Source organism: Zingiber officinale, chromosome 5B (genome assembly GCF_018446385.1).
Source record: "Zingiber officinale cultivar Zhangliang chromosome 5B, Zo_v1.1, whole genome shotgun sequence".
In the NCBI taxonomy this organism is placed as follows: Eukaryota; Viridiplantae; Streptophyta; class Magnoliopsida; order Zingiberales; family Zingiberaceae; genus Zingiber; species Zingiber officinale.
In genome coordinates, this window is record NC_055995.1 from 82,428,906 (window position 1) to 82,443,329 (window position 14,424).

At 42.4% G+C, this 14,424-nt stretch overlaps 3 protein-coding genes across 3 annotated transcripts; 2 read left to right on the top strand and 1 right to left on the bottom strand.

Annotated features, from left to right (window-relative positions):
* The first annotated feature begins 2,172 nt into the window (after positions 1-2,172).
* LOC121984704 (BAHD acyltransferase DCR-like) lies at positions 2,173-4,006 on the top strand. Its single transcript, XM_042537794.1, has 2 exons — positions 2,173-3,360; positions 3,459-4,006. The coding sequence occupies exons 1-2, from the start codon at positions 2,344-2,346 to the stop codon at positions 3,777-3,779; spliced, it is 1,338 nt and encodes a 445-aa protein (XP_042393728.1). The 5' UTR covers positions 2,173-2,343; the 3' UTR covers positions 3,780-4,006.
* LOC121984705 (malate dehydrogenase [NADP] 1, chloroplastic-like) lies at positions 3,934-13,144 on the bottom strand. Its single transcript, XM_042537795.1, has 14 exons — positions 12,741-13,144; positions 12,562-12,658; positions 11,967-12,053; positions 6,022-6,106; positions 5,745-5,926; positions 5,574-5,644; positions 5,410-5,500; positions 5,219-5,293; positions 4,978-5,079; positions 4,768-4,890; positions 4,621-4,689; positions 4,446-4,514; positions 4,325-4,378; positions 3,934-4,225 (listed from the first exon to the last, which is right to left on the bottom strand). The coding sequence occupies exons 1-14, from the start codon at positions 12,899-12,901 to the stop codon at positions 4,172-4,174; spliced, it is 1,320 nt and encodes a 439-aa protein (XP_042393729.1). The 5' UTR covers positions 12,902-13,144; the 3' UTR covers positions 3,934-4,171.
* Positions 13,145-13,194: 50 nt separating this feature from the next.
* On the top strand, positions 13,195-14,220 carry LOC121984706 (zinc finger protein ZAT5-like). Its single transcript, XM_042537796.1, has one exon. The coding sequence runs from the start codon at positions 13,478-13,480 to the stop codon at positions 14,063-14,065; it is 588 nt and encodes a 195-aa protein (XP_042393730.1). The 5' UTR covers positions 13,195-13,477; the 3' UTR covers positions 14,066-14,220.
* Positions 14,221-14,424: the final 204 nt, after the last annotated feature.

The window sequence follows — 14,424 nt, forward strand, 5'->3', positions numbered from 1 at the left end:
AGCGACGGAAATTAAATTTCATCGTTAATTGTGAGTTTTCTTGTAGTGAATTATATGATGAGTTGCAATAAATGATATGATTTAATTGATCAAATTTTTGAAGGCTCGCCAATGAAATTAATCACCTTCATATAGCAAATCAAACAATGCTTGACTAGCAAACAAAAATATAAATATATGAAAAATTAACATTATATGTTTTTCCAACACTTAAATTCGTAATCGAAAGAAATAAAGCAAGAAAACTTTACCTTAATAAAAAAGCGTTTGCTGTGGAGTATCAGCGAAGCGACGATGACAACGCTGGCAGCAAACGATATTAGTGCTAGTGATAGCGGCGTTCGGCGATAACAACATGGATGACAACGACATCAATGTGCGGCGGAGGATTTTGAGGGTAAAATTAGGATTAGGGAAAGGGAAAGAATAATAAGAGGATTATAAGAGGAAGACGACCACGGGAGTAAAAAAAGGAAAGGGGAGAAGGAAGAAGAAAATACGGGAAGGGAGAGGGGAAAAAGTACAGGCAATGGGAGAGAAAAAAATATAGAGAGAAAGAAAAAAGTTGGCTGAGAGAAGAAAAAAAATGTTTGGGTTCTCTTATTTGTTTTAATTGAACAATTTGTAAAAAAAATCTTGATATTTTTAGAATTTATAATTAAATTATTTTTAAATAATTTCACTGTATTATTTTTTTCCTTAAATTTTAGAAGGGCGTCCGCACCCCCTTAGCCCTATGTAGCTACGCCCCTAAATGCCATTAATGCCATGGTCATGGACCCATCACCTTGGGGTTAGTTACGTACTTACGCATATATATCTTCATAAAAATGCTTAAAAGAAGTACTAGTTGTAGACGAATGATGGTACCTATTGTCCTCTTTCTCACTATATAGAGAAAACCTTAGCCACTGGAGCATGTGTTTGCGTCATCCTATTTACAATACTTTACATAAAAGTAATTTGAAAATATGATAATAATAATAAATAAATAAAAACAACCTAGTACATAAAATCCTTACCCATGCAGGATCCAGAGAGATTCTTTCCTAAATTCAAACTCATAACCTCTAAATTATACCATACTAATTTAACTGTTACAAGGCTCATTTCCAATAATATTATCTGATTTAGTCAAACTAATCCAACTTGATTAAAACGATCATATTAATAGAATAGCTTTAATTAAAACTCTCATAATGTAGAGGAATTTCAACCAAAAACATTATAATATGGATCAATAAAACTATTGATTTGGAATAATTTTGACTCAAAGCAATCAAAGCTTCTCCAATATCTAACCGCTTTAGTTAAAATTGTTCTAACAGTTCTATGTTGAATTAGTTTTAATCAAAATTACTATAATGATATTAAATAAAAATATTCTTAATTTTTTATTTAGTTTGGTCATAATTTTTAACTATGATCTAATTGTTAGGCTCTTATAGCTATTAAGTAACCTTTCGCCACTTGTTTAAATCCTTCCGTTTTAATTTTTTTAAAGTATTTATATCAAATTTATACATATCAAGCGGCCGCGGGTGACCACTAGTCCTATAAAAAGAATTAAGATTCTCTGTCCCCAAAATGACGTATCCTCGTGTTCCCTTATTGATTGAATGATCATGATATCCTCGTTATATGCATTACATTCTTGAAATATGATTTAATCCACCCGATCAATGAAAAAACACAAGGACACATCATTTTAGAGATAGAGGAACTCAACTCCTATGAAAAAGCACAACTACTTTTTTCGTTCCGGCTGGAAACTTTTATCAAATAACGGCAATTAAACTTATAAAAAGCACATCTCTTACGGGCCCAAAGCGGCAGACCTACCTGCTCTGCTTTTACTATGTTTAACCGTCACCAGTTCAGTCCTTAATTACCCGTTCCCGGATAATGATGAAAGAGTTTCAAATGATTTTAATGGGAATAAAATAAGTAAACTTGATGCTTTCTTAAAGGTGACGAGAGATCCCATTCCCATGAAGCTTGGCCGTGTCTTCTGTGACGTGGTCCAAAACAACAACAACAGGAGAATGCCATGAATGGAGTAAAGGCACCTCTTTTGTAGGTGAAATTTCCCTATACGCCTCTGTGCGCTGTTAAATGCAGCGCAGTCGAGGACGACGCTGAGATTTTCAGAGTTTCAATGAGGCATTTAAGCTCTCGAACTACTTCCGCTGCGGTCCTCTTCAATGCTTCCGCGCTGCCAGCTGCAATGAGTTTCATCGATCGGTTGCTACCTTCCTATTTATTTGTCGCCTCCCAACTCCTCCGCTCTGCTCCACCGCGCTTTCCATCACCGGTTAGTCCATCTGTTTGCACTTGTAGAGAATGACGGTGGAGAACGGAGCGGCGGTGGCGGAGGCCGTGACGGTCGCCAATAAGGTAATGGTACTGCCCAGGAAGGCGCCGGAGAAGGGGAGGTGTTGGTTGGCGACGTTCGATTTGCCTTACATCACGTTCTACTACAACCAGAAGCTGATGCTGTACAAGCTGCCGCCGGCGGAGTTTGGCGAGGTGGTGGAGAGGCTGAAGCAGGGGCTGGCGGTGGCGCTGGAGTACTACTACCCGTTGGCGGGGCGGCTGAGGCAGGACGAGGAGAAGGTGTTGTTTGTGGAGTGCGAGGGCGAGGGGCTGGTGGGTGCTGAGGTGGTAGAGGCCGCCGCCGAAGGGGTGTCGGCCGTGGATCTGGCGGAGGGGGAGAACGCTGAGCTGCTGCAGAAGCTCGTTCCCTACACCGGCGTCATGAACCTCGAGGGGCTTCACCGCCCGCTGCTCGCGGTGCAGTTCACGAAGCTCAACGACGGCATCGCCATCGGGTGCGCCTTCAACCACGCTCTCCTCGACGGCAATTCCACGTGGCAGTTCATGTTCTCGTGGGCAGATCTCTCTCGCGGAGGTGGCGGCGTGTTGCCACTGCCTGTCCACGATCGCACGCTCGCGCGGTCGGTCCGCCTGCCGCTGGACCTCCCAGCCACCGCCGTCGAGCACGAGCGCGGCGACCCCAACGGCCCCGCCAGGCCCCTCGTGATGCGCGTCTTCTCCTTCTCCGAGGCCGCCGTCGACCTCCTCAAGACCCGCGCCAACGCCGGGCTCCTGCCGGCGGCCAAGCCCCTGTCTACCTTCCAGTCGCTGGGGGCCCATGTGTGGAGATCCGTCAGCCGCGCACGCGAGCTCAAGCCGGAGGACATCACCGTCTTTGCCATCTTCGCGGATTGCCGCACCCGCGTCGACCCCCCCATGCCAGAAGCCTACTTCGGCAACCTCATCCAAGCCATATTCACCGGCACTGCCGCCGGCTTGCTGCTCGGAAGCCCACCTGAGTTCGCCTCCGGGATGTTACAACAGGTATCTATTTGTAAACAGAGCTAAATTCCTGTCCTCCCAACATATTGAGAAAATAATACTACTACTAATAATAATAATCAAAACGCCCCTTTCAACAGGTGATCGAGGCGCACAATGCTGAGGCGATCAAGAAGAGGCTGGAGGAGTACGAGGCGGCGCCGAAGCTGTTCTACTTCAGCGATGCCGGTATGAACTGCGTGGCGGTGGGCAGCTCACCCAGGTTCAAGGTCTACGACGTTGATTTTGGCTTCGGAAAGCCGGAGCGCGTCCGCAGCGGCTCCAACAACAAGTTCGACGGCATGGTCTACTTGTACCCGGGCAGGGAAGGCGGTCGGAGCATCGACGTCGAGCTCACCTTGGAAGCCGGGGCCATGGCGATGTTGGAGAGAGACGAGGATTTCCTCGTCGTAAAGCCTTGATAAAGGCAATAATATCACAATCAAATCCAGTCGATTGGATCGCACACAGATTAGTTGACTAAATCTACTAGTACTATTTTCACTACGTTTTATATTGTTGTGTGGAAGGAAGATCACAATGCACATGCTTCTTGAGTGCAAATATTCTGTGGAGTGTCGCTGATAAGGAGGTTTGTGTGCCCTCGCTTTATCTCAGATTTAATAAACTTGTTACTCGTTCGTGTCCACTGTCCATTACCGTGGTAAAGAACATCCCATATGATATTTGTTTACCTCATATCGAGCACTTATGCATCGTTCTCATGTCTAAGTAAAGCAATTAGATTCCCTTTTGACAACCTCTCAGAAAGCTTGACTTACTATGAGTTGATTCAGACAGATCATGAATGGTCCTACTGTTCTCCAGGAAGCATGGTGTCCTCAGGAAGATCACAGTAAGCGTTGCCCTAAGAAGAGGCACACATCTCATCTTTGTAAATGCAAACGAAATTCATAATTTGATTATTATGGAAAAGAATTTTTTTTGGATGTTTGATTTGCATTACCTCTCCAGTGAGATGCGCTACGCATCTCTTCTCAGCAAGAAGCTCGGCCTCAGTCTGCCAGAAATTGAAGAAAGAAAATGTATAAGACGATTTTTATCAACACGAACGAAGCAAAACCAACCTTTTTTATACGCTCCCAAAGGTAATCATCAAAGATCACGTCCTTCACTAGTTCGTAGTCGCCATCTCCCTGAGACAGGGCAATATCATGTCTTTAAGGGTGGTTTCCCTCACATGACTGATACAAAGAGTATTTCTGAAGTAACAAATTTTTTTTTTTTTTAAAAAAAGAGTACATTTGATCTGCATGGCATGCTAAAAATAATGTCCTCTGCTATGCCATAAGGATTTTCCGTTGTGTAGACCTGCAGTTAAATCCCAAGAATGTGAGGTGGGATCCATTGGAAATGTTCTGTCAAAGTGAGGTTGCATAACAATGTTACCCCCGTTGAGAACCAATCGCCTGATGGAGTGGGAGTAACAAGGGACCTTATGGCATCGACGATGGAAACGGCAGTAGATGCCGCAGAAGATCTTCCCCATTTTTGGATAAGGATACCTCCACGCTGAAAAAAAACAAAGAACAAACCAATTTAGATCAATCAAAACTGTTTCGTCCAGAGATATCGTCACATTATATGATCAGTGTGTACCTTCTGCACTCTTTCAGTGAACTCTTCCTTTAACCATTTTATATCAGTGATAACTTCAGTCACTGGCATACCATTGATTTTAGCATTCAAAAAGTCAGGAACCTGGAAGAATAAAAGTTCATATATTGGATCTATAGATAAAATATATTTTTAAAAAAATATTAAGCTGCTTTAGTTGTATCTTATTTAAGTTGAAAATCAGAAAGTCAGAAGATTACTACTGACAAATAAGTCAGATCACCTGGGTAGTTGAGTGATTTCCCCAAATAGTCATGTTTGACACTTTATCATAAAACACACCAGCTTTGAGGGCTAGCTGTAGGTATAATGACAAGGAGATGTTACAATGTCTAACCCTAAATGAAAAATGCAAGAAAAACTCAAGTAGCAGAGTGAGAAACTAAACTAATGATTATAAGTGTTGCAGTTAACCTGGCATTTGGCTCTATTCTCATCCAACCTGGTTAAAGCATGGAAATTTTTGGCAGGTATATTTGGTGCATTCTTCAAACAAATGAGTGCACTGGGCAGAATAATTGTATGCGATTAGAGCTAGCATTTTATCCTTAATGTGGAAGAGAAGCAACTGATCATACTTTGTATTGCATGGGTTACCAACGACTATGACTTTCACATTTGGTGATGCGACCTCATTAAGTGCTTTTCCCTGAAATTACTATCAGTATCATGATCCGGAATGAAAATTTATGTACTTTTACTAATTTCATTGCTCATATATACATATATAGCATGAAAAGCAGTAGTACTTGTTGTGCAAAAATCTGCCCATTAATATCCAGTAAGCCTGCCCGCTCCATTCCAGGGCCTCTGGGCTTTGCACCAATCAGAAGTGCCCACGCTGCATCCTGAAACACCTCATAGGGATCTACACTGATGCTAACTTCCCTCAATAAAGGATATAAGGAATCTTCTAGTTCCATAGCCACTCCTATACTTCCATAGAAGATGAGAATTAGTACTGAAACAGTGCGAGGGCAGTTGGCAAGTTTGTATATGACATTTATCTGTGTAGGCAGGCATTACCTTCTAAAGCTTGGAATGATCTCTCAGAGCCTAGTAATTTCAAGGTAATTGGTTGATCTGGTCCAAAAACCTCACCTGAAGCAAGCTGAAAACCACAAAGGAATCTTCAAACAAGTTCTATAAGACATGAAGAATTGCTATAGCGTTTAAATAAATAAATAAAAATTATCAGATTTTAGTAGATGGTCAAAAACAATAGAGACTATGAACTGTAGTTATTTATGGAAGTCATTGTGAAAGTAAGCCCAAAGAGAAAAAGTTCAATTCTTCAAAATAAAAAAATAAGAAAAAAAAAAAAAAGAGGTTACACTAAGACTTGGAGCAAACTATAGTTACTGAAGACTAATTATTTGCTCATTATGGCAAACTGTTGCTTATACGATAAGCAACTGTTCTAATTGAACAATCTATGTGACCCTAAATTTGGATGTTTGGGCAAAGGTTTAAATTAGGTTTATTGTTATATTTGATATACGTTGTGAGTATGCAGGATGCAGGTACAATAAGGAAAGTCCAAGTGGAGTCTTGGCGGTGTAAGTCCAAGCTTGAGTCTTGGCGGTGTAAGCCCAAGTATGGCTTGGCAAGGATAAAGATCGAGGCCGAAGGAAGCTCTTAAAGGTAAGTCGTGAAGGATGGTGAAGCATTCAAGGGATGCAAGGCTGATGGAGGAGGCTAGAAGGCAAGGTTATGAGAAGACTTGATAAAAAGGACAAGGCCGATGGAAGCTTCTTATATTTGATATACGTTGTGAGTATGCAGGATGCAGGTACAACAAGGAAAGTCCAAGTGGAGTCTTGGCGGTGTAAGTCCAAGCTTGAGTCTTGCCGGTGTAAGCCCAAGTATGGCTTGGCAAGGATAAAGATCGAGGCCGAAGGAAGCTCTTAAAGGTAAGGCATGAAGGATGGGGAAGCATCCAAGGGATGCAAGGCTGATGGAGGAGGCTAGAAGGCAAGGTTATGAGAAGACTCGATAAAAAGGACAAGGCCAATGAAGCTTCTGAAGGCAAGGCGTGAACGATGTGGAGACAACTGAGGGACGCAGTGCTGATGGAGGAGGCTTGAAGATAAGGTCGAGAGTTGTGCAGGCAAGGATAAGTGCACGAGTAATTGTACTCGAGGATAAAACTCTAAGTTAGGATTTACCAATCGACTGGTGGTTGAGAACCAACAACTCAGAAGGATGCATAATTTGTGGTTGCAGAGTTACTAGTCGAAGTACCAGTCGACTGGTAACGAACAGAATATTTCTATTCGTTTAGCTCATGAAGACTAGCCGACTGGTAAGTATGGCAGTCGACTGGTATCAAGTCGTTGTGTAACGGTCAATTTTTTCATAGAGGTCAGTCGACTGGTGACCTTACCAGTCAACTGGTGGCGGAAAACACAGCTTGTGTTTTCTCCCGAGCTCTATTTAATAGAGCTCGAGGTGGTCGACCATGGTTAACGAAATAGAGGTGATTAACCCCTATTAGTAGTCTTCCAACTTTTGTGTGTGATCCGTATGTACGTTATCAAGGTTGTGGCGAGGGTGAGATCGTGCTAGCCGAAAATTTTTCGAGGATTGATCCACCAAAGGATCACAGGAATCGTCCATCTTACGAACAAGTCATGGAGTAGAAGTAAGTTATTTCCGAACCACGTTACATAAACGTGTTAGGTTTGTGTGTTTTCTTCTTGTTCATTGTCTTGTAAATTCGCTTTCTTCTTATTATTGTTGTTTGTATTTCCGTTGTGTACTAACAAGTTTTAGGAAGCAATCGAAGTGGGTGATCGGCTATTCATCCCCTTTTAGCCGGGTATCAAAGTCCCAACAATTGGTATCAGAGTGCCAAAGGAGCAAGTGCTAGAGGAAGAAGATGGAGTCAAAAGGACCACTAGGTAGGGATATTTGAATCCCACCTCCATCTGATCAAGATGATTTTGAGTATTGGAGGAAGTGATTGGAAACGTGATTCCAAATGGATTGGATTAGACTACGTTGGAAGTTCCTTTCGAAGTTCTAACGGACAAGAAGAGTAAGCGTCTCTGACCTTAGCATTGGACAAAGGAGCAAAGGGAGCAATCGGAGACGGATAAGGAGGTAACTATAATTGTATTGAATTTATTACCTCCTAATATTGCATCACGTCTAGGTGAGTACATGTGTGCTCATGAGCTTTGGAGCAAGGTGATTGCGCTCCATGAAGATCCTACACAACTCCAAGGAATGGAGGAACCCAAGGAGAAAGGTTCATTGGTCCCAGGGAAGGACCAATCAGACGTTGAGGAGCGCTTAACATCCGAGGAAGAAAATGAGGAAATGTCGTCCACATCTTTGAGGGAAGAAGAAGAAGAAGAAGAAGAGCAATGCAAGATAGAAGAGGTCTTGGAAGCTCAAACATCAACCTCAACTACCGAGAAGAGCGGGAAAGCCCACATCAAGTGTTTTGAATGTGGTGGGACACTACAAGAGTAGGTGTCTATTGCTTAAGAAGGTAAACCCTAAATTCGGTAAAGTCCTTTTGAAGACTAACATAGATTCTAGGGATGGTGCCAAGGAGAAGAGACACATTTGATGCTTCACATGTGGTGAGTGGGGACACTACCACACGTCCACACAAAGTGTCCAAGGAAGGGAGAGCTCCAGAAGTTGACACACTTGAAGAAATGGGAGAAGAAGAGAGGCTCATGTCAAGGGGGAGCTTCAAGGGTAAGAGAAGTATATCCTACTTTAAATTTAAATTTAAATTTAAATTCTTCCATGCATGATAGGAATAATTTTTATTTACCCATGCAAAATCATGGTTTTAGGTATAATGATAGGAATAGGGTCCCTAGGAAATCATACACCAAGGTTAAACCTAACAAGAACCGACCCACTTTGCCTAAGGAAAGGAAGATGGTAAATGATCAAGCATGAATCTCAAGAAGGGGAGACATATGCCTAGGAAGGATAGGTCTACGAGTGTCCAAGGTGGACATATTGATTCTAGGGTTAGAATCCTAGAATTGGAAAAACAAGCCTTGAAGACAAGGCTTGAGGAAATGGAGAAAGTGCTAGATATGTTCATTATTGGACCTAGAGGACTTAATATATGTTTGGGTGGTCAAAGATCCAAAAATATCAAATTGGATCCCTCCAAGGCCAAAAGGAGGTTAGTACTAAGATGACACATGACATTGGTAAGGGAGGAGTGACCAAGGTCAAGAGAGTGTCATCCAACGCCCATGAAAAGAAATATGTTAGGATGACATATAATTATAACAAGGAGAAGTCAAGAAATGGCAAGGGAAAACCATTTAAGGATAAGAAAATATTAATCAAGGACAAAGTGTCTAAGGTTAAGAAGGTAAGGTTTGTATGACAAGTATCACCTGAGGTGCACCGAAGTTGCCTAGTCATAGTGGATGAGTCACCTAGGAGGTGGTTAAGGTTAAGAGCTCTAAGGGGAGCTCAAAGAGTCTTTGGGACATATGATAAATGGATCTCAAGCGGACCATGCTTGGGACTCAAGATGGGTCATGAAATGTGCCAAAGTAATTCGGAGATGGACTTGAGTCTCAAATTCAAGGAATTGGCACAATTGGGTTGAGTATCATACATGTGGCAAAAGGCGATTCGCTCGCCCCCAGCGCCCCCGCCAACCCGTCCCTAGGCCAACACGGAGGAGGTAAATCACGGGTGACTACTAGCCATTAGTGCAAATGGCCAAGACATGGGGAGGTTATGATTGAGTATTATACATGAAAATATGAAATGGGGTTCATATTGCATGAAAATTTATTTTGGATGTATAGATGTCATATAAACTAATGCTAGGGCATTATGGTTTAGTATGGGCAGATACATCAAGAGGAAGTCAAAACTAGGAATTTAGGTCAAGGTTTAATTGAACCATTTAGATAGTTTTGGCTTTTGTGTCAAAATTGGGATATATGATAAATATATTTTTATATATATTTTTCCTAAGTAGACATTGGTAAAACAAACATCTTCACAAAATTTGGAAATTTTTAGAGGTCTATGGATTTTTTTTGGTGCATTTATGAAATTGGGTTCAGAATGTTGTTTGGGGCAAAAATAGTGTACCAGTCAACTGGTAACATTGTTCACCGAATACAAAATGATTCTATGAGGTTGTTTCGATTAGAGTAGTCAACTCGGGCCTATGGCAGTTAACTGATACAGTCTGAAACTGTTTTTTAACAATAGAAAATGACCAAAAGGATGATGTACATGTATGTAATCTTAAAGGGGATTAATACATGATAATTGTGGTCATTAGAGGTTAAAGAGTAATAATTGGGATATTGTTGAAGCTCTTTTTGATGTATGGCAAAGGGGGAGAAGTGTTGGGTTTAAGTGGAAAACCTATACACCTTTGCAAGAAATTCTAGCTCAAGGGGGAGCTTAGGTCAAGGGGGAGCCTAGGGATTTAGGTTCCATTATTTATGCATGAGTAGATTTGCATATGTATTGTTATATTGTTCATCTAACTTAAACGGATTATCAAACATCAAAAAGAAGAAGATTGTTGGAGCAATCTATGTGACCCAGGTTTTGATGTTTGGGCAAAAATTTAAGTTAGGTTTATTGTTGTATTTGATATGCATTATGAGTATGCAGGATGCAAGTACAACAAGGAAAGTCCAAGTGTGATCTTGGCAAAGGTGAAAATCCAAGTGGAGTCTTAGCGGTGTAAGTCTAAGCTTGAGTCTTAGCAGTGTAAGTCCAACTATGGCTTGGTAAGGATAAAGATCAGGGCCGAAGGAAGCTCTTGAAGACAAGGTGTGAAGGATGAGGAAGCATCCAAGAGATGCAAGACTGATGGAGGAAGCTAGAAGGCAAGGCCATGGAAAGACTCGACAACAAGGACAAGGCTGATGAAAGCTCCTGAAGGCAAGACGTGAACGATGGGGAGACATCTGAGGGGCGTAAGGCTGATGGAGGAGGCTTGAAGGTAAGGACGAGTGCATAAGTGATTGTACTCGAGGGTAAAATCCTAAGCTGGGGTTTACCAGTCGACTGGTATGTGTCTCATTTGACTGGTGGTTGAGAACCAGCAACAGATGCAAAATTTGTGGTTGCAGAGTTACCAGTCGAGTCGACTGGCAAAAGAACCTGACAGAAGTACCCGTCAGAATGTTTCTGTTCTCTTAGCCCATGAAAACCAGTCGACTAGTAAGTATGACAGTCGACTGGTATCGAGCCATTAGTGTGTAACAGTCGATTTTTTCATAGAGATTAGTCGACTTGTGACTTTACCAGTCGACTGATGGCGGGAAACACAGTTTGTGTTTTCTCCCAAGCTCTATTTAATAGAACTCGGGGTGATCGACCATGGTTGACGAAATAGAGGTGGTTAATCCCTATTAGTAGTCTTCCAAGCTCGATCCGTGTGTACGTGATTAAGGTTGTGGCGAGGTTTCTCCACCCACAAGGAGATCGTGCTAGCCGGAGATTTTTCAGGGATTGATCCACCGAAGGATCACAAGAATCGTCTACCTTACGGACAAGTCGTGGAGTAGGAATAAGTTATCTCTGAATCATGTTATATAAACATGTTAGGTTTGTGTGTTTTCTTCTTGTTTATTGTCTTGTAGATTAGCTTTCTTCTTGTTAGTGTTGTTTGTATTTCCGCTGTGTACTAACAAGTTGTAGGAAGCGATCGAAGTGGGTGATCGGCTATTCACCCCCCTCTAGACGGGCATCAAGATCCCAACACATTCTGCATGTATTTTGCTCCATACTGCTAGTTATTCTGTCCTGATGAATCAGGATAAGATTTTGCTGCTACAACTACAACTATGCCAAGACATTCTTCATCTGTTTTGCTAGAGCTTATGCAAGTTAAAAGAATATGTACCTATAAAATTAAATGTGGTATGTAATAACTAACAACCTCCAGCTTATCTGAAAAATGAAACAAGTTTGATGATGAAATTTTACAGACCATAAATCCTTACTTTAAAAAGTAGATGATTTGCTATCATTCCAGCTGCACCTGATACTGCAATATTGATCAAACTCTTCCATGACTTTGTCTTGTCATCCTAGAAAAGAATTGAATAAGCAGATTAGTTATTCAACACAGAAAGTAGGAATGAATCAAGAACTTTAATAAAATATGCGAATGCTGATCAGCCATTATAATGTTAAGAGTAATTTCAACAGGTCTATAAAGCACGTCTCCTTAGATAAGAAACTGTATTCGAGATTAATTGCCATCCCCTAACCAGAAGTAAAAGAAACTTCTCACGTGATAATTTTTTTTTAACAAATATCAGTTTTTTCCTCACTACATAATTCTTCATGGATTGAGAAGCAATCGCTTTTCTTCTAGAGTTCTACTGTTTGTGAGATGCGTTTAAAAAATATTTTTTCACCATCTCGAGGATTGTTATTAAGTTTATTTTATATATTACGAAACTCAAGGGCTTATTTATACTCTGTTAAACAAAATTCTATTATCCAATAATTGTCTAACTAAAAAGGGGAAAAGCATGACCCTGGAAAACCCTATTTTCAACTTATATCACAGAAAAAATGACAGCGCCTTACCGACTTCAGGTCATAAGTTGTGCAGAAGACACCGAAACACTCCTTCTTGCTCGCGACACCAGCCGGAGTGGTGTACAATTCCGGGGCTTGGACTTGGCTGCACAACCACCACCGATAACCCAAACCATAGATTCATAAAGGTTTCATAAAGAAACTGAAACAAGAAGAAAGAATAGTACTTGGGTGCGACAGAGCACAGAATTTTGGTAATCCGGCGGGCGCTGCAAGGGATAGACCGTCGCCGATTCTTAACCACCAACCGAAGCGATAGAGGATCGTTGGGAGAGAGACAAGCTCCCGATCTCGAGTAGGTCGATGCGGAGATCTCCAACACGGCCATGGTGGGACGGATCGGAAGCAGGGTGAGGAGAAGCGGCGAAGGGGAGTAGGGAAAGGAGAGACAGTGGCGGAGTCATCGCGAAGCGGATAGAGCAGTGTTTGAAATGGGAACGAAGGATGTGAGGATATGGAAGGGACACGTGGCGGCGACTCGGCGGCTTGTGGGAAGCGATTGGCTAATTGGGCCGATGGCCGGTTTGGGTTTTTTTCTTCTGGTCCGGAATCGATTTGTAATCTTCTTCATTGCTAAGCTCCAAGCAACAAAAAGAAGAATTGTGATGCAACGTCATTTGTAATCTTCTTCATTCCAAATGGATATCTGATGCAACGTCGATGTGCAGAGGCCACGGGAAAAGAAGAATTGTGTGGAGCAGGAGTGGACTATATCTCCTTTACTGTTCGCAGTGGGCAAAGCAAATTGGTGGAGTTCGACTCTGCCCTAAACAAAAAGTCCCAGCTATATGCACATACTTTTCGATCTCTCTGTGAATTTATATATATGAGATGAACTTGTCAGAAGCTTTCCAGTTTTCGTCTTCTGATGATTTCTTCTTCTCGAAGAAATTGAGAGCTAGCCATGGAATTAGAATTGGCCAAAGAATATAAAAATGAGGGCAGCAACAGAGGCACGCGGAAGAACCGGGCGTCGGGGACGACGACGACCTCTTCCGCGTCGTCGGAGGAGTTCTCGAGCGGCGTCACGGAGGAGGAGGAGGAGGAAGAAGAGTACATGGCCAATTGCCTCATGCTCCTCTCCCGCGGCCTGGTCGACGTCGGTACCGTGACCCCTGCGTCGCGCTGCCGAAGCGGAGGATACGAGTGCAAGACCTGCAACAAGAGCTTTCCTTCGTTTCAGGCCCTCGGAGGCCACCGCGCCAGCCACAAGAAGACCAGGGCGGTGCCGGAAACGACCATCGAACTGCGTTTACAATCCGCGACCGGGACGGTGGCGGTTTCAGCACTGCTGGATAGCAACAGGGTGAGACTCCACGAGTGCTCGATATGCGGCTCGAAGTTCTCGTCCGGCCAGGCGCTCGGCGGCCACATGAGGCGGCACCGGCCGGTAGCAACCGCCACTGAGACGGCGCCGAAGACTAAGAAGGAACAAGTTCGTCTCTTTCCACTGGATCTTAACCTTCCTGTACCTTTCGACGACGATCCCTAGGAAAGAATATGATTTCTTTAGAATTCTTTTTCCTGTGTAATCTGAAATCATTGCTTCAATCAGTAGCTTCGCGGGTAGCGGGCTATGTTTTCTCCACCACAGCAGAGAAAAAGTAGCGTAGCGTTGGAATAAATAATGTTTTATCGGATATTTAGAAGGTGTTAGTTGAATTTAAATTATATTAAATTAAATTTAATTTGTAATCGAAATGATTTAAACGGATAATCTCATATTATCAACATAGATTGATTTTTATTACATGTCGAATAGCGGGTAGAGTCGTCAAGCGAGTTGATCAACCGAGTAGTAGGTCTATATTGCCGAGCGGGCAAATCGACTGAGCTGCAGGTCTATGTTAC

Bases quoted from the DNA above. Each gene is read 5' to 3' on its own strand.
- LOC121984704 (XM_042537794.1), top strand. From the start codon at position 2,344: ATGACGGTGGAGAACGGAGCGGCGGTGGCGGAGGCCGTGACGGTCGCC. The intron at 3,361-3,458 runs GTATCTATTTGT...CCCTTTCAACAG, and splicing joins CCTCCGGGATGTTACAACAG to GTGATCGAGGCGCACAATGC.
- LOC121984705 (XM_042537795.1), bottom strand. From the start codon at position 12,901: ATGGCCGTGTTGGAGATCTCCGCATCGACCTACTCGAGATCGGGAGCT. The intron at 12,054-12,561 runs GTAAGGCGCTGT...ATTCTTTTCTAG, and splicing joins CAACTTATGACCTGAAGTCG to GATGACAAGACAAAGTCATG. The intron at 5,645-5,744 runs GTACTACTGCTT...TAGTAATTTCAG, and splicing joins GGCAGATTTTTGCACAACAA to GGAAAAGCACTTAATGAGGT.
- LOC121984706 (XM_042537796.1), top strand. From the start codon at position 13,478: ATGGAATTAGAATTGGCCAAAGAATATAAAAATGAGGGCAGCAACAGA.